The sequence below is a fragment of the Nothoprocta perdicaria genome, unplaced genomic scaffold (genome assembly GCF_003342845.1).
Source record: "Nothoprocta perdicaria isolate Ctin4 unplaced genomic scaffold, notPer1 scaffold_0, whole genome shotgun sequence".
In the NCBI taxonomy this organism is placed as follows: Eukaryota; Metazoa; Chordata; class Aves; order Tinamiformes; family Tinamidae; genus Nothoprocta; species Nothoprocta perdicaria.
In genome coordinates, this window is record NW_020454092.1 from 17,309,095 (window position 1) to 17,328,756 (window position 19,662).

Below are 19,662 nucleotides of genomic sequence, written 5' to 3' on the forward strand. Positions count from 1 at the left end.
GAGACAAAAGTCAATAAAAAATAGTAATGTGTATTGTCAACTTCTAACATTACTTTCCTTAGATATTATCTTGTTCTTGATTTGTGTGATAATGAAAGACAAAATAATACAGGGCTACATTTAGGAATTGTTATGGGCAAACATGGCTTAGATTCTCCTTACATCCATGTGCATAAATTTGTSGCAGTTCTTAAGTAATTTTATTGGGCTTATAGTTGGATTCCAAACTTGAATGAATGATCAGATGTGAATTGGTTTTAAACTTGTGGAAGCTACATCGAATCAAAACGTAGAGGTCCAAAGATGAATTTAAAAACTCTGCATTCAGGAACTGGCTAATCAGCATAGCTCTCCTTCCCATCAACTTACGTGTCAGTAATCATTATCTTCTCTAAAGTAAACAAAATGGAAAAAATCAATGCCTGTAGCCTATTTCTTTAGGGCCACCCATACTGCAGAGCTTGTGTTTGTGTCCTAGAGTGTGCCTTCACTGGATGCCCTTTCTCAGTGTCAGAATGCATGGAAATCCAAATGGGGTATTTTCAGGCAGCTTAACACTTTGACTCTATTGAACACAGCTTCGTTACTTTTCAATCTCACAGTATGACAAATATAATTTACATCGAAGACCTTAGTCAGACTTTTTCTAAGAGTAATTATTCTCATTTTTCTAAAGTGTTAGATTGGATTGTTATTATAATGTAAATTAAATATAGGACAAGTAAATGTGAAATTATATGGCATTTTGCATAAGGCAATCTTGCTGTAGCGAGTCAGTTTTGGTTGATATTAAAAAAATCATTTTCAAGCAAAATATTAATTAGGATACTAAAACAGATTCTAATGAACTTATCAGTATTAGATACTTAGCTGATAAAGGTGCTTCCCATCGTGATGTTGAAAAGAGGAGGAGAAAAAGATGGAAGAGAACGTCCCAAGCTTGCAAGCTGGAGACAGTCTGAATGATTTAAATATTTTTAGGTACAAGGAAAAGCATCTGCTTTTTTCAAGCAGATCAAAAAAGTTTTACATGAGAAAAGATTTTGTCTTAATGGGAATGTGTGTAGTAAATATTTTTTTTTCCAGTTAAAATGCTTTGAATGGTATGTAAGATTTTTACTACAGTGACTTGGTYGGCGGGTTGAATAGCTCACAAAGATAATGGGCATTTGGGGGGAGCTAAGAATCCATCAGTCAGAGGCCATAATCTGGCTCTACTGTATTCAGGAAAGCAAATACAGTAGAGAATGTTGAGCCTTTGATCAAAATGGCTATTGCAAAACATTGGTGAAGAGTAAGTGATACAGCTCATCAGTGATTTTTCTTGTAGGAGGAGTTAATCTTGCATCTTGTAGCAGACTGGGAGTTTGTAAAAAAAAAAAAAAAAAAAAAAAACCCATAGTCTCTGAATTGCTGTGCAAAATACCACCTTTTTGCTTTGCACTGCCTTTTTGGTTACTGAAATTCATAATTTACTATACTCATTTTCTTTAAAGTTGAATTTCTCAGTGTATCTTCAAAACATAAAATAAATTTGATTCCATCAAATAGTGATGTATTTATGTTGTTACATGACCTCTTTAAAAATACCATGTGAAAATTTTGGATCAGAGTCAGTCCTAAAAGCCTGAACTTTGCATTTCTTGATATTTTAATGCCTCAGTTTGGTCCTAATAACATGATCTTAGACAGCTGTTGCCCTCAATGAACACAAAACTGTATTTAACACTTTAGCAGCTGAAGTAGTGCTGGTCAATAATTTCCTCCAATCTGTTTGCTTTTACACAATACCTGGATATTGTAAGGGTAGTGTTAAAGAAAACTTTATAGCTTTAAATTGGAAATTTCCTCTGACTTGTTTCTTGTGTCTGTTGTTTCTGTAGTATAAAAGAGCAGGTTTTGAGTTGAGCTGGGGGCTGTCAGGTCTAACACTGTTTCCTACTGCAAAACGAGGTTCTCACCCTCTCCTCCTCCATTCCTTGTTTCACAATATTAAAAAGCAGCTCTGAAGAGAATAACACTGTTTTGGATGGTGTTCAAAGAACAGATCAAATCAAGGTCTCTCCCTTTCAGTATATAGGTTATGGCACACTTTTCTTTGTGAAAATATCTTCGTTGGCACTGAATGTTTTCAGAAAATGGATCCAGGCTATCTTGCTGCTGGAAGCCTTTGGTAGCAAGACTATTGTATTCTTACAATTAGGAAGTGGCAAAGTGTTATTTACTGTGTGAAGTTGTAGAAGGTTATTTAAGGACTTAACTTTATCTATTTCATCCTTGTGATCTTCCTTTCTATCTTGAGAATATTATTCTTTTGTAAGACTTTTTACTTATGTGCATTTTGCTAGTTGTCCAGTGCCTGCATTTCAGGAAAACAAGGTTTTTAAGACAGGTATTTTAAGAGGTAGCAGAATGCGAGTAATTACATCTTTTAACAACTTTGCAAGCATGAATTCTTCGAGTATCTCAGAAAYGAATGACACAGAGGGCTGCTGGCAGAGTATATAATTAAGAAAGTAGAAGCAGAGTGTTAGAATCTTGTTCAAAGACACATGAGCTGATCAGTGTTAGAATGATCCCAAAAACTGGATCTTCAGATTATTGGATAGTTGACTTTCTAGTTGTCCAGACAATGACAATTTTGACTGATATTGGAGCAATTTTGCTGTCGTTACTACAGTGACCCTTGTAGTTAGACTCATTAATGTGGCAATACAAGGAAGGTTGCACTGCCATCATCGTTTGGTACCTGAAATATCTTAAAGGCTATTGCTGTGTTTGATGACAGTTCTGTTTAAATTCTCAGATGAAGGTCAGCGTTTTTCTTGAATGTAAAAAGTTGAGACAAGGCCTTGAAATGCTTAAAGTAGCATTGATAATGAGCTGTGAGGGCAAAGGCATGTGATTGGGTTTGACATTTTCAGTGCAATATAGTTAAATATATCCTTGCTCATGAGTTACAGTGACAGTGCTTTAGAAACTACAGATAAAAAACCTCTCTCTTTYCCCCTTGTCCTCCTGTTTATTGTGGTGGAAAAAAAATCGGGCGTCTATATAAAAGAAAAAAAAGTGCATTGRTATGTAATGGAAATAAAAGCTTTGAATAAGAGAATAGTGGAATGTTTCCTATGTAGGTTGCACTATGCAGATCCTAAGCCAACATTGCATAAGAAGGGACTATGTGACTTTTATTTTTGTTATGTTGTCCTAAATAGAAGTTTCTAAACAGACAGGACATTTCTGAATTGCAGAAATTGATTTGAGGTGCTGTCTGTACATATCTTTCCCAAATCCTGGACAAATCTCTTTTTATCTATATTTGGGCCTCTCAAAAAGGCTTGTCATTATTACCTGGAAAACGCACTGAATTAAGTGTAAGGAAAGATGATTGCTTTGTACATTCTGTGGTATGGAACACGTTGTGCTTTGAAATGGCACAGGATTCATTTTCACTCTCTGATTATTTTGCTCTGATAGCCCGTATTTAAAAATGAAGCTGTGTACTCCAGGTGGTAACAATGCTGTAGCTTCAGATCATGGCTCATGTCCACACATTTGCATCTTAATTCTGTGTGTGGCAGAATTTTTAAAACCATATTCTATTGCAGTTTGCAAATACTTCAGTCTTTTTTTTWAAAAAAAATCTAGCTTTTGTTTAAATTTAGACTTTTGGGGACATACTAATAACTTTGGAAATAATAAATAGCAAAATCAAAATGAGTTTGGAGAAGTWGTTAATCTGAATTAGTGAAGTTTAAGCACAGAAATAATTTTTATTCTTGGAAAAAGTTTTTGCAATGCATGTAATACATATAAATTTTCATTTATAAAACCCTCCTCCCTCCCCCTGCCTTTAAATTGGGGCATTATATGGTGGAACCTTTCAGAATGATGTTTAGATATTGTGATGTTGTGATTGCAATTTGCTCCCTATTTGGCAGGTTCAGACAGGAGTCTGGTGGTCCTTCCCTGACAAATGGAGAACTATTTCCAAGCAGAGGCATATAACCTCGATAAGGTTTTAGATGAATTTGAGCAAAACGAAGGTGAGTCATTTTGAACAAAATTAGAGGTGTACGTTAGATGTACTCTACAAAGAACACCACTGCTAAAGAAGAGAGACCTATAATCCCCTTTTTGGTTTGTGTTGCAAATTGGTCTCAGAACTTGTGAAAAACATCTGGTAACTTTGTTTAATGTTTCTTCTGTGATTGTTAGTAATGTTCTTTTGTATCCATTCACCTTTTAAAATTTATTTCTCACTATTTTCATAGAACAGAACATAGACTTTTTTAAAGAGGGGTTATATGGAGTGTAATCTCAGTGGCAATATTTTTATGACTTATTTTTAACAATTCAGACAAAATGGATTTATGCATTAAGCTCCTTGTACAGTTTTCAGGAACTTAAGCATAGAAATACTTTGTTAGGTCACATAAATCATGATCAAAATAAAAGTTGCCATATTCAAAGTATAAAGGTTCTGCTTAGTCTGATCACTAGTTCTGTGCTATCAGAGAGGTTCGAAATTTTATGAGAATTGCAGGGTTTTTAAAAGCCTTTCTACCTGTCTAAAGTATATTAATCAATACTTGAAAATTGACTGTGCAAATTCAACTTGTTATACTAATTAATGTAACTAAAAGTTCTTGAGTTCCAAAATCCTCATATGATTATGCCATTAATGGCTCACCAAGGATGAGTTAGGTATGTTTTACTGTTGTATCCTTATTTGAACATCTGTGCATTTGTGTTAGAGCCATTCTAATGTACCAGAGTTAATAGAATCTATAGACTAAGAGAGTAGGTTCTCTTAAAGTGGAGAGGTTGCATCAGTGTTTGACATTATGTGTTTTTTTTACTGATTTAATTTTTCAGATGCCGCTGTTTCACCTACACTGTTGGGTGCGAAGTGGAATCAGATTCTAGATCCCCCTTCTCGTCGTCTGGCATTTAACCCAAATGTGGCCAACGTGAATGAAGTTACAGCTCCTGATGAATGTCAGCAGAGATTAAAATCTTTCTCCCTGTCTCATTCGGTGAACACATCAACAGGAGGAGGGGTTCACTGTACTAATGGAAAGGATTTTAGTATAAGCTCGGAAGCCCCCGTCATGTGGATTGATGATCAGGCGGCAGCAGATGATCAATTAATTAAGAGGAATAGCAGTCGAGATGATCAGTGTAACACTGCAGAAACAAGGGACAAGAAATGTGGAAATATAGCTTGCTTGCCAGAAGAAAAAAACGTACTAGTGGTGGCAGTCATGCATAACTGTGACAGAAGAACACTACAAAGTGGTGATTTGCTGGATTGTAAAAATTACAACAGTCAGTCCCTAATGGACACTATTAGCTTTACACTGGATAATGAAAACCGACAGAGTGATCAGTTTAGTGTTACTGTAAATGGATCAACTGAAAAAGATACAGATACAGAAAAGCAAGTAAGTCAGCTCTGTGCTGAAGATGACTCTATTACTCATTTGATTAATGCTTCATCTGAAAGCGTGTCCATTGCACACCCCTCCTCTCGATTAAAGGATGATTTTAATATGAGTAGAGATTCACTTTTTTCAGACAGTACAACTGCAGGGATTAATGCAGTGACTCTATTACAGAGACCAGATGATGGTGCCATTAAAACACAAGAAAATTGTGTATCAGTTGAAAATTTTACTAGTAAAGCCATTACTCAGAGAACTGATCTAGAAGCTAAAACCTCTTCTTGTTCAAGTAACGAAAGCTTAACTGTAGAAGCTGTGGAAGAGCAAGCATCCCAACAATTTCCATCGAGGCTATCTGGGCTCACTGAATCTYGTCAACCTAATGTGGCTGGAAGTGGCAATTACAAGGAACATGTTGCAGAACATTCTGCATCTGAGAACGTTAGTGGAGTTGAAAGTGAAGTCAGTGAATGTGATAAAAATCTTGGCACGAGGGAATTGCTCAGCATAGCGGAGTGTTACCCTGAATCTCAGGAGATGACTAATTGGGAACTAACTAAATTGAATGAGATGAATAATAAGCAAACTCCGGGAGAGAATGAAAGGCTTCTGCAGACAAAACAGCCTGATGAGGCTTGTAGTAATAGTAGAGAATGTGGAGATGGGGTGATGGAAGCAGGCGCGGACTTAAAAGGAACTGGTACAGATGAGCTTGAAGGGCCCAGTCTCTCTGATGTTGTGGGTACATCAGCAGCAAGCTCTTTGTCTAATGGTTGTGATTCCTATGGAATGCAGAATCCAAGTGTTGCTCATATTCCAAAGACTTTACCCTCCAAGGAAGACTCGGTGACAGAGGAGAAGGAGATCGAGGAGAGCAAGTCAGAGTGTTACACTAATGTTTATGAACAGAGAGGAAATGAGACCACAGAAGGTGGTGGTCTTACCTTTAACAGCACTGGTGACCAAATGAAAAAAAAATATTTACATAACCTCTGTAGTCAGGTTCCATCCATGCAAGGGCAAACATCACCAAAACCAGTGACTAATATGCAGTCTATTAGTGTTCCTTTTGGTGGTGCTAGACCTAAGCAACCTACAAATCTTAAATTGCAGATTCCGAAGCCATTATCAGACCACTTACAAAATGATYTCATTCCCCCAAACTGTGGAGGTAGCAGTAAAAACAAAAATGTCTTTGGTAAGACACAAGTAGGAGATACCTTGACAGCAGACATGTTTGCTGGTGACACATCTTTAAATGTCTCTATTTCTGATGCTAATGGGGAACACTTGGAAGAATATGAATCTGGAGTCTCTAGTAGTCCGTGCCTTGCAGTAGCCCCAGATAGTCCAGACAATGATCTCAGAGCTGGTCAGTTTGGAGCTCCAGCCAGAAAGCCTTTTACGACTTTGGGTGAGGTGGCTCCAGTTTGGGTTCCGGATTCTCAAGCACCAAACTGCATGAAATGCGAGGCCAGATTTACATTCACCAAGAGGAGGCATCATTGCAGAGCGTGTGGGAAGGTAAGCTCATACTCCTTCAGTCAGCCCGAGCTGTGTTTTTATTTGTAACCCCAAAAGAAGGAAATCAGAGAACTCCCTAAGCCGCTGATGGCAATTATCTGTGACACTTCTTCCTAAGGTGTTGGATCAAATTAGATCAGTTAACAAAACAAACTGTTTTTAAGATCTAATCCATTTGGTGTTCTAATGGAAAGTGACTATTGGTTATTYGTTGTTGTAAAAATGATTATCCTCTAAGGTCAGGATGTTAGCTGATTGCAAGCTTTAGCATGCTTTGAATTCATGTAGAACTGCTGTGAAACAGCTAAGTGCAGGAAACTAGTTTCCAGAAATACCTGCATCAATAATCCCATTAAAGATACTGAAACATATTGATGCGACTTGGAAGTGAGCTATTGAATTGCTGACATTTCTGGTAGTTTAGATGACTAACCAACTTTGTTCTTTTAAGTTTTCTTTTCTGATTTTCTCATATTGCTTACACTATTTTCATGGATGTATCTTTGCTTCTGAGGAAAAAAATTATCCTATATTCTCTGTAATCTGATGAACGTGGTGAGAAATTTTGTAATGAARGCAACAAAAACCTAATTTCTGTATTGTTTTGTGTTACATCAGAAATATTGTTGACAATCTTCTGTTTGTTTTGCGATTTTTTTCCATATATACCATCTAGGTCRACACTAATTCATATGAGGCAAATTTATGATAAACACTTGGTTTACATAATAATTATAAATATCTTTTTATTGAAATACAGGTTGGTGGTACATGGCAAATAGGAACATTAGAAAAAATATGAGTATTCAAAARAGGTAAACTAACACTTTTGTCAAGAACATATTTATAAATAGTTTTAAGATAAAAATAGATACTAAAAAATTAGAGTAAAAGTAGCTTTGGTTCATTTACGCCTTATCCAAAGGTTTCTGAATTTGATTGAACGACCTCCTGGCTCCTATGGCAACATGTTCAGCTGCCAGCCGAGTTCAGGGAAGTTGAACGACTCAACCAGGCACTCAGAAGCAGTGTCCGGAAAGCTCATACTCTTATCCCACCTTTTTCTGGAAGCAGCCTAGTAGAAAACACTGGCTTGCACCTCTATAACAGACTGTATTTCTCTGCCACTTGCCCTTTAGTAACCAAAATGCATAGCACTCACTCTCTCCATTGCATTGCCAGTTGAGTAGTTTTTATTCAAATTGGATTTTGAGACATGCTGAAAAATCTTTCCCAGGATATTGACTGGTAAATACMTACTCCTTAAGCACTGGTGAAGGAATCCCTGTTGCTTATTCCTGACCATCCTGCTGCAGGTTGCAACTAGTAACCCCAGGAGATCAGTACACAGCATAGGAAGTTAGATGCCTGCCTTTTGTGTGTGTTTCAGGAGTGTCAGAGGGCTCAATCWTCTTCTCATCGCAGTTGAGACTAAAGAATTTCAGCTAAAAGAATTATGTCTGTCACTGGTATTTTATCTTAGCTTCGACCTGTTAAGTTATACTGTTGTTCATTTAGATCATGCTTTTAATTTTTAGGAATTTAACAAATATGACTATGAACTCTATTTACAGTTATGTTTTCTATTCATTTTCATGCTTTAAACAAGTTAATTGATTGCATTTGGTTGTTTCCCTGCGATGACTGAAGCCTTGAATTGCAAAAATGAGAAACAGAGGAGTAGAACTGTAAAATACAATGTATGTGAACATATACAGCAAAGTCAAAAAATGTAGCTCTTCTGTTTGTTTTAATTATTGAAGACAAGCCTTGAAAAGACTAAGACTGTTTCTCTGTATCATTCTTCTGGATGTTGTGCAGAGAATGGATAAAATACAATGCCTTTCAGCTCTGTAGACAAATGTTTCTCAGATGTGGAAAATGCCTACATTGATATTTAATATTCTCAGAGAGTTCTTAGAATAATCCTCAGAAAGTCTTGTTGCTAGAAGCTTTTGTTAGCAACTGTGGTCAGGGTGAACATTGCACATGTGCAGTCAAAAGCTGCTGCAGAGAATTCTGTGATACTTCTCCTTTATGCCTTTTAATGCTTTTTTCCTTTTTATTTAAGGAAAAAAGGCAGTCATTAATAAATGGTCAGTATCAGTATAAGTCAAATAATACTCAGCACTTACTGCAAAGTACCTTACGCCATTTATTCCTGTAATGTTTCTGGGAGGAAAGAAACCAGCTGCTCTGTCAGGGAGGCTCTCCTGGTTAGCAGTGCTAGTTTAAGACCTAACTGTTCTCTGCTGCCTGCCCTTGCTCTCTGATGAAGATAGCCATGCCCAAAGTGAGTCTGCTTGAGTGTGTGCCCCTGCTGCAGGTGACTCCTGAATCACAGTGACACTTCCTATATATCTCCTATATATCTATTCAGTGTGTGAACCAGGTAAAGGACTGCATCTTCAGTGCCTGCAGTTACATGTTTACATCAGAAATGAGGAGAAGAAGGATTTTTCAACACAGTCTTCAGCACAACAGTTTCCTTTTGGGCATTATTAGCATCAGGAGAAAAATATTGGGTGAATCTCCATTGCACTTGGGAATGAAAATTGCATTTAAAAATAGTGGCACCTGGGAAGTCTGTCTTTGTTTTTAATTTCGGGATAATTGCAGAATTAATGGAGGATGTGAACCTCGGGGAAATGGTAGAAATTAACATATTTACAGTAAAATTTGGATTAAAATTAAGGACCTGAAGAATGTGCTTGAACACATTTTATTTGCTTTTTTTGTTTATGCATTTTGCATGGTTAGATGAAACAACCATATTTGATAGGAAAAAAAGGGGAAAAAACACTTCTTTTTTCACCAAAATATAAGGTGGGGGGAAGTCGCAACTAATTTTTAAGAACCCTCAGTCAAGGCAAAAACCTTAGTACCATAAAACTTTCTGTGCTACTGCTGTGTCTCTTTAATTTTGTTTTTTATAAGCATGAGATACTGAGATAAATGACTTGGTTATTGCTGACAACGAACTGAATTTTCAGTTGTGCTGGCTTATATTCTTCCCCTGCCTTTTCACTGTTAGAAAGCTAATGCGCCAAAGAGGGGATCTATAGATGTTCTGTCATTTGCTTTATTTTCCCTTTTAATATTTAGATCATTGTCCTCTGGAGCCTCGCTGAATGCATGATATATTGTTTGTCAAAGAGTCCTAAATTACGTATTAATTATTTAAGTCCTGTAGTTCTAGTAGAAAACATGGATTTTTTTTTCCATGTTCAATACTGAACTTTTGACTGGAGATTTGACTGGAAACTTTTTTTTGGACTGGAAGTTTGTCTTATCTATATTTTCCTCTATTTCTTTTCTCTAAAGTGTGATGTTGTTAGTAATATTCCTTAAAGTTCTTGTAAATCTCGATTAAACTGTAAACATAGAAATGAGATTTTGAAAGTATATTTGCTGGGATTTTTTGTGTTTTTTTTTCTTTTTTCTCATGAAAATGCTAGTATATCTACACTTGCATTTTTATTTCTAAAATGCGTAAGTGGCCATAATTAAGAAATTTTAAAAGTGCCTGAAATGAGACTGCATCACCTTTCTTCACATTTGATTTGAGCTATCGTGATGAACTCAGAACTTACTTCGATGTGTTTTTGAAGTGYTTGCAACTAAGAGACTGGGAATGTAACAGGCCGCAAAGCGGTCGTAACTTGGTGTGATTTTTAATTTGTCTGAAATTTAGTTAAGCTTACTAATTTGAATAAAGCTTATTTCTTATGAGGAACCTGTGTTTAAAATGCAGAAATATGGAGAGTAATAAATACTTGGGGGGATTCATGAAATGTTCTAAATCATAACACATTACACATGAAAAATCCAACTAAAATTAAACTTCGAAATTCTTTCTTGAAATTTGAGCTCATTTATAATGGAGATGATTGTGTTTCTAATCTGAGTGAGATAGCACCTCTCTGCATGAAACGGATACTCATCAGTATCTTCATCTGTTACCTAAGCAGCAGCCCTGAGGAGATACTGCATTGTTGTTGTTATTATTGAAAACAAGTAAGAAACCATTTGGACATCCTGATTTGTCTGTTCTGCAGGATTTTAATATTGCAAGTGCTATTGTAGGGCCATGTCTGCATGCAAGTATTTTAGTGCTAATGTCATTCTGCTTTGTAAAATGCCTTGTTTTATGCATGGAATATTTAAAAATGTTTTTGATATATTGTTATTAAGTTAGAATAGCTTCTTGACTGTGAAGAGATTAAAATGCTACTGAGTTGCTAATATAGGTGAATTGCCCTGCTGTCCATAAAAAGTGACATATTTGAATTATTTTTGTGCTGTGGTAGCCTCTTAGGCAAAGAAAACTTGAACGTTTAAACATAACTGACTGTTGGAAGTCCTCTTACTTTTTCAAAGCCTGAAGTGAAATCTGAAATTGTTTGTTTTGTGAGGGATTGTTATATAGTATGAATTTATTAGCTCATTATCATTTATGCCAAACATAACTTTAAAAAATGCCTCTGTGTGGTATCAGGAGGACGTGCCTTCGTGTGGTGYACATAATACTACAACAACAGGATTAGTAGGAAAGTGGCCCTGGCCTTAGTCACTGTGGCTTTAATGGGAAAATCCTGCTAATTTACACTCATATTCTGGTTATCTAGAGCTGTACAGGTTTTCTTTTGTCCGMGTTCATCAGACACATCATGTGTCACATTTTTTGAGTTACACTGTATTTTTTCTCTTGGGTTTCAGGTTTTTTGTGCAGCATGCTGCAGCCTGAAGTGCAAGTTGCTGTACATGGACCGAAAGGAAGCCAGAGTGTGTGTGATCTGCCATTCTGTGCTAATGAACGGTGAGTGGAAGGAGGATCTGAAATGCAGATTCACTGCCTCTGTGCTGAGCTCATGTTTTCTTCTTTTTTTGGCCTGCTTCAAACGCTCCATTTTTATGAGCGAATATTCTAGCATGGCAGAGACCCTTGGGAAATCTGCTTGGGATCCCTGTGGATATTTGGGATTCCTAAATGGAATATGATTCACAAAAAGTAAAAACTGATAAGGTTGTAATGAGTTTGAAAGCTTTCACATGTGAATGCTRTTCTGCAGAACTGCAGAAACTTTGTTGTTGTTTTTTATTTTTATTTTTTAACTTGGGAGGCTCCCAAAACACTTCCCTCTATTCTCTAATGTCTGTGTGGTTGACTGCTGCATTCTTATATTGGTTACCTAAGGGAAGCTTAATGCAATTATGCCTCCTCTAACCTTTGCACTGTAGAGAAACTGGGAAATGGTATTTATCCATAAAATAATCCAGTTTTTCTTGCTACTAACTCCTGAGTTTCCATATGCTAGAGGAGAAAGTGTTATCCAGAAAGTTACCTGCAGATGTGGAGAACTGAATTCTCATCCTTGCTTTGGCTGTGACTGGAAAGTCTGTCATGTCAAACCTATTGTGATGTCAGGGCTAAAATTTTAAGGTATAGATGAGACATGGGATAAAAGAAGTAAGAGGTGGACACAGACTTAACAAATGCAATAAACAAGGATTTATATTAGCTATGCTTGCTATAAGGAAAGGCTATATTTGCTTTAGATCAAAGGGCCGCTGGGTCTTGTTAGTATTTTGTCCTATGTAGTGTTAATAGTTTAGATGTAGGATATTAATCTGGATCAACATAGAGTATTCTTGCCACTATATCCTCAGGCTGCTGAATATTTTAGGAGCTTCCGGAGCTGGCAGTTCCACTTGGGTAATTATGACGTCCAGTTGACAYTGAGACAGCTGTTGCTGAAAGATTCAACATTCAGTTTTCATGTCTGCAGTTCTCAAGATAGAAAAATTGGATTTAGTTGACAGAGGATCCACGTGAGTGCTTAAACCATGAGAAAACCTGTATCCTTGTGAGACATTCCAGGCMCTTTGTCTTTGGTTTATTAATGGCAAGATGAATAGGATCCCAGTTTCCAAGTGTGCATCTGGATAACTGCAGCTCAATGACAGAAATTCCTTCAGTGGCAGTGGAAGGTCTGACAGGGGCATTCCAGCATGTTGTGAACACAACGAGAAGTCAGGCAAATTCCTGTTTGAAATGCAGACTTCCCACCATTAGGATAATTCTCCCTATAACTACAGGGGAGTTACTGTAGACCTTTCATTGCAGGAAATGTCTGTCTAAAGTTTGAAGGTTTTGATTAAAAAAAATGCTGCTCTAGTTTGACAAAGAATTAAATAGGGATTTTTTGTTGTCTGGTGGTGTTTAGACAACATAATTATGGTTGTATCTTTATATCTTATTCTATAATAGATTACTTGGGCTGCTGGTTTTTTTTTGTGTCTAGCTCAACTTAGAAGTCCACAAGTTTATTTTTCTCCGAAGAAATTCAGTGAATATTCAGTTGAAAGTAATGGTGTGCTTAGTCTTGAGATGAGTGTCCAAAATAGCAGACAGTTTCTGTTACTGAACAGGAGTAATTCTTTTCTGTCTCAGAAAAAGATTAAAGATTAATAAGACAATCTTTGTGCAGTGCTTGGAAAAAGAAGTGGTAGGTTTTAATTATTAATAGTTCTTCACTGTAAGCCAAATATGTAAGGTGATAGAAAATTGTAGGTTGTAATATCAAAGAATTAAGACCGAGTCTTGAAGATGACATTGTTGAAGGGACTTAAAAATGTTACATTTTGAGATGTGGAAGGAAGCATATTGCAAGGTGTACAAGAACAAGGCAGTACACACAGCTGGCAGAGGAAGCTGCTTCCTTCTGTGGTGAGAGGGATTTGCTTTCAGCTGGGGGAAGGAAGGAGGCATCTGAAAATATTTCAGCTGAAACCAAAAGTGTTCTTGTAAAAAGATATAATAAAATTGATTGTGTGGTAATGATTTCCTTTTAAAAGCCTTTCTGTCCCCTTGCCAGCATGGATACACATTAACGGCAGCATGCAGTGACACCATGGCTTAGTTTATTATAGGGAGAGTGCTGCTTGCATACTTGGGAATATTTGCCTCTGAGCTACATCAACTTCAGTGTTTCTGTCCCTGCTGCAGTGCTTTGCAGAGATCTTTCACTTGCTGGTTAGCTACTCTGGAGCTAATCTTTTCTGATCCATGCAGTTTCTTTGTAGGTTCTGATTTTTTTTTTTTTTTGCTTAATGCAGCAGTATAAGCATTAATCTTTGCACAGGTTTGGAAAAAGGAGCAGGGATGGTATTTTACAAATATTTATTTTATTTGGTTGCTCACTTTCAAGTTTGTATTTCACTTTTTGTGTGTGCATTTTTCCTGATGCTAGTCTGTGGGCAAGCTATGCGCTTACTAAGTTTGCACACATCTTTTGCTCTCCTTTCAATTGATAGATATGCTGAGTTGAAACTTTACTTCACTGAGAAAGGATTTCAAAAATGGTCTTCTACCTTTATATGAAATTATGCTGAAGGGTTCCTAGAGAAGGAACTTCCCTGGGAGCATTTTTAACCTATGCTCTTTAAGTGGATGCAGAATTGCTGTTTAAAACATTTCTATTTAATTAGCCTTTCTTCTTGTAAGGAAATGTTCTGGAAAGGGCTCAGGTGGCGTCATACTAGCACTGATTAGAGGGAAGCTTTATTCATAATAAWAAATAAGCTTGAAGGTGTAAGCCCCCATTTGAATTTCCTGGTACCTTGCATAGCCACAGGCCTTWGTTAAAGCTGCAAAAGAAATAACGTCATGGTGATATATTCTGTTTTACTAGCAAGGAGAGGTTTCCCTGAGATGTGTGTCATTGACAGAAGTTTTCATGTGTTCGAGTTTGGGTAGTTGAACTGAGGCTCAAGTCGTGTCTTTGGAAATCATAGTATGAGCTCTTTTATAGCTAGAAATGTAAGTTGTTGATACTCATCTGCCTTGGATATAAACAAATGCAGAGCACTTTTCTCATGTTCAAGAGAGAAATCTACTCAATTTTCCAGTAGGTTACGAAGCATTCACATCAGGAGCTGAGGCATTYATGGGTAGGTGGTTCTTTTGGAATAGAACAGTGGCAAACTTTTTTGAATTTAGTGTTTTAAATTAAATTTTTGAAAAGGAAACAAAATGTGAGATGAGGAACTAAGCACCGTTGAGATCTAAGTTCACTGTTACCCATTTCAGAAAATATTTGCAAATGGGGTGATACTTTCCTTGCACAGCATCAGTACTCTGGGTATTTTCACTGCGTGTATTGTAATTTAAAAGTTTCCTGGGCTTTTAAATAAAGGAAGAGAGATTGCCCTTGCAAGGCAGCAGAGCTCAGAGCTGCAATAGCTGAGAGCTTAACACACTGTTATGGAGTGTTAGGTGCATTCCGGTGTGCTCATGTTGCTTGTTCTTTGTTTGCTTTAGCTCAAGCCTGGGAGAACATGATGAGTGCCTCAAGCCAGAGCCCTAACCCTAACAATCCTGCTGAATACTGTTCTACTATCCCTCCTTTGCAGCAGGCTCAGGCCTCAGGTGCCCTGAGCTCTCCACCTCCCACTGTCATGGTACCGGTGGGAGTTTTAAAGCATCCTGGAGCAGAAGGTAAGACTGCTTCTGGTTTTGTTTTTCCTTTCAATTTGGCTGTAGGAAAAAGTTGTTTAGAACAACCTGTACTTTATCCCTTCCAAATACCCTAGTTAGTGCAAGTTGCAATATTCCTGCTTGCAACAGGAGGTCACATTTTTAAGGGAAAGTAAAATTTTAAAATGAAATTCTCAGTGGATGTTTGTCTTAGGCTACACATGATGCTGCCACAGGCAATGGAGCACAGGATATCTCAAGCTCCTTCCAGCCTGCATTTCTCTCCCTCACTCTTCCCCCCCTACCTTTTTTCTTTCCTTTTTATTTACTCAGATTTTCCAGTCAATGTTGCTGTGAGATGTTAAATCCAATATTTTTTTCCCTCAGTGGCTCAGCCTCGAGAACAAAGGCGTGTTTGGTTTGCTGATGGGATCTTACCCAATGGAGAAGTCGCCGATGCAGCAAAACTGACGGTGGCTGGAACAACGTCCACGGGAACCTTAGCAGTGTCACACGATCCAACAAAACCCGTGGCAAACAACACTATATCAGCAGAAGTAAGGAAGCCTTATGCCATTCAGTGCCCAAAATAAAATACTTGCTTTGGTCATGAATATTGCAACTGTGGTTGTAATCTAACTAATCTGGGAAATCTATTGCGGCCTGTTTTCGTGTATTGTATAGCAAGTGCCCTCACTTCAGTGTTTGTAGTGTGGAAATAAGTATGTTTTAGACTGAAATGAGCCATTGTATGGCAGAGCATTAAGCAATGTTGGAGATCTGTGTGCTAGGTAGCTTCAAAGTTTTAGGCTGTACAACTTGTGCCTGAAGGATGCTTGCATAACGATTGTTTCAAAAAAGCTGAGCCAAGGTCAGTATTGTGTTTGAAACAATAGGATTGTCAGAGTATTAAGCAGAAGATTATTTTGTTTGACACATTTTCTTCTGAAAAGATTTACACATGAAAATGCAGCTGTAATCTAAAAGTTTTAAAAGCACTGTATTACGCGATTCTCTATGAGAATTGAGACTTTGCAAAAGGTCATGCAAGTGTAGATATTCTATTTGTATTTTGAAAAGATGGGTATGTGTAATTCTGGAGAAAGTTAATGCAGTCTCTGACTAAGTGGGGGTTCACACACGGTAGTCATCGCTATTATCATCTTTTTAAAGAACCAAGTTGCTAGGTCCTTCTGATTCTGTAGCAGAGCCAAAAGTCCTTCACTTGCCTCTAGCAATCTAGTCAACCATCTCTTATACTTTTGTAATGTTGTCCTTTCTTGTTGTTTGTTTCTTGTAGACTGATAACACTTCAGTATTCTCGGGAAGTATAACTCAGGTTGGCAGTCCTGTTGGCAGTGCAATGAATCTAATTCCTGAAGATGGTCTTCCTCCAATTCTCATCTCCACTGGAGTAAAAGGAGGTGAGAGGGAAACTTGGCAGCCGGCTTTAATGCTTACCAATTGCAGTTAACCCATTATGTACTACATTTATTTAAAAAAAAAAAAAAAAAAAAAAAAAAAAAAAAAAAAAAGATACTGGCAATATGCTGAAGATCTGAAGAATTTCACAAGATAAGTACTCATATGGCTAAATGTCATGACACACATTTACATCATTGATCCTTATTACAGGAAGAGCCCCATTCTGGCAATGAAATTACAGTAAAAGGTAAAACACAAAGCAAAAAGAAAATGAACCTCAGGTCAGAAATAGGTGCTATTTTTTTCACTAATCGGACTGTGGGGAATGTTCTACGCAGAGATACATTTTAATTAGCCATATGAATATTCATGTTTCCCTTTGAGGAAACTCTTGGAACATTTACTGTCTGAGGCATCGCAGAGTACTGAATTTGATGGCACCATTACACAGCTTGGCCTCCAGTGAAGCTTTTAGTAATTGTAATGCCCACTCCCAGGGTATCCAAATGGATAAAGATTCAGGAAAAAAAAAAGAAAGACTAATTTTTAAAAGACTAAAATATGTTCATTTTTTGTTTCTCTGACAATTGTCTTCCTCAATCTGATTCGTGACCTCCTTCAACGCATTCCTGAGATTAACTTATATTTTTTCTTTAATTTTTATATTTCTATTCTTTTTTCTTTTGCTAACAGAATGTATTTCTGATGTTAAGCAGGAAGTAACCTTTTATTGCATGCTACTGTCAAAAACAAATATGCAAACAGCATATCATTTCAAAACAAATCTGTTCTGTTCTGTGTTAGCTGTTCATGTGGGTGCCTAATTATTCAGTCTCTTTCACAAAAAAGAAACAAGGAGTGAACTACTTAAACTCCAGTATACTTGTCTGCATATAAGCCACATCTTATGATCACAACAATTTTATATAGATAATTTAATGTAAATCTTATTTTGTAAACTAAGTTGATTTTTGTTTCATGTGCTGTCATATACTGGATTCTCCTCGCAACGTTTTACTTATAGTATTGCAATTCTATTTAAAAACATTCCAAAAACATTTTTTATATTAGAAACAGAAATGATCTTTCTTTCTAGATAAGTATAGCAGGAAAGATAATACATTTCTCTCAAAATCTGTTTTCATCAGTGTAACTACTTTTTTGTTAAAGTTTCAATGAAGATTTATAATCACTCAAATCAATTGAAAAAATATGTTTGCTAGTCATAGGGAGCTAATCATAGAGGGGAAACTACAGACATTTCCTGAGTTTTGTGTTGGGATCCATTTTATGAAGGATTTAGACCTCCTGTCATCTTTTTTAAATGCTGGTTCATGTAGTGTTATTCTTTTAGCTATATTCCTTTTAGTTAATACACTGAAGGTTTAAGTTCTGTGTTGTAGCTACAGACTGTGTGCTGTATTTTTAGTCCAGGATTGATGCTGCTGTGCTTTACTGTGATATAAATAACTTCATTATCATTTGGGATTTCATTTGAAACTGACACATTTGGATTCCTGTTTATCTCCTGCTTTAGATTAAAAAAAAAAAAAAATTGAAGTTGATTTATGAAATAATCTATACACTTTCCTAAAGGAAGGAGTGTACAGGGATTATCCATGTAAGTAGTCTTTATGTTTGAATATACCGAAGAAACAAACAACTGAACTACAATACTCAGAATAAAGTTTTTTAATAGTTAGGCAAAATGTATCAGAGCCTGWTTTGAATACAGAGTTACCAATATGTTAATGGCTTCAATTGTTTCTTTTATAGACTACGCGGTAGAAGAGAGACCTTCTCAGATCTCTGTTATGCAGCAGCTAGAGGATGGTGGCCCTGATCCTCTTGTATTTGTCCTAAATGCTAATTTGCTGTCTATGGTAAAAATCGTAAATTGTAAGTTCTTTTATTAAATAAGGCTTGGTGTGTGTGTGTGTGTGTGTGTGTGTGTGTGTGTGTGATGATATGTATATTATCCCTAGGAATGACAACATTATTATTTAATAGGATAGTCTCTGAAGATGTACATGAGCTTAAAACTTTGTACTTAGCTGTATTATATTATAAAAAACTCTTGTTGCAGTGCTGTGGGCATGGATGCAGATAGTTTTGTATATGAAATATAAACTAGAGTAATCCTGRTCTCAAAAACTGAGACTCATACTCCTGTCTTGACTAAGTAAGGCAAGCTGTTTTATCACCCATTCTTCCTCCGGCTGCTTACCTCGTTTTCCTGTCTCCCTAGTCTAGGGAAAGCAGACAGGATCCTGTAGTAATTTGTGGTTCTGTTCAACCTGATATGTCATATATTTTCTGTGTGGTGCATATGTTTATGTGCACTGTGGGAGAGAGAGATAAATGGGGAAGCATATAGGTTGCCTCTCATTTTAGTAATTCAGTTGTTCTCTGGTGGGTAAGAAAACCTTATTTGAAAAATTAAAAAAGACAGTTTTATAGCAAAATATTTTGATTCTGTGAAATATTCATATAATGAAATATTGCTTATAAATCTCAGCATCTGACTGGGTAGTAGTATGTTTAGATATATGTGTGTGTGTGTGTGTATGTGTATGTATATATAAAAATATTTTATTCCAGTAACTTTATGTTCTCTGTAAGTGAATTGTGAAGAGCACGTTATTACTACTTGTATATGAAGGTTAACACAGCTCATGATAACACCTGACATTCAGTTATGCAGAGGGAGAGAGAGCTCTCCCTCTGAAACTGGTTTCGYTGTCAGGATTGTGAAATGCCCAGCCAACATTGGGGCTTTGTCCCCTC

The 19,662-nt window shown here is 36.7% G+C and overlaps 1 protein-coding gene across 7 annotated transcripts in view; it reads left to right on the forward strand.

Moving 5' to 3' along the window:
• ZFYVE9 (zinc finger FYVE-type containing 9) overlaps positions 1-19,662 on the forward strand; it is a 57,559-nt gene that overhangs the window by 18,341 nt on the left and 19,556 nt on the right. For all 7 annotated transcript variants that reach the window (XM_026034253.1, XM_026034236.1, XM_026034230.1 and 4 more), the window contains 7 exons: positions 3,942-4,046; positions 4,879-6,971; positions 11,691-11,790; positions 15,295-15,471; positions 15,838-16,007; positions 16,751-16,874; positions 18,652-18,774. In XM_026034253.1, coding sequence (XP_025890038.1) covers positions 3,977-4,046; positions 4,879-6,971; positions 11,691-11,790; positions 15,295-15,471; positions 15,838-16,007; positions 16,751-16,874; positions 18,652-18,774 — 2,857 coding nt within the window. In that variant the 5' untranslated portion in view covers positions 3,942-3,976. The remainder of the gene's footprint in view (positions 1-3,941; positions 4,047-4,878; positions 6,972-11,690; positions 11,791-15,294; positions 15,472-15,837; positions 16,008-16,750; positions 16,875-18,651; positions 18,775-19,662) is intronic.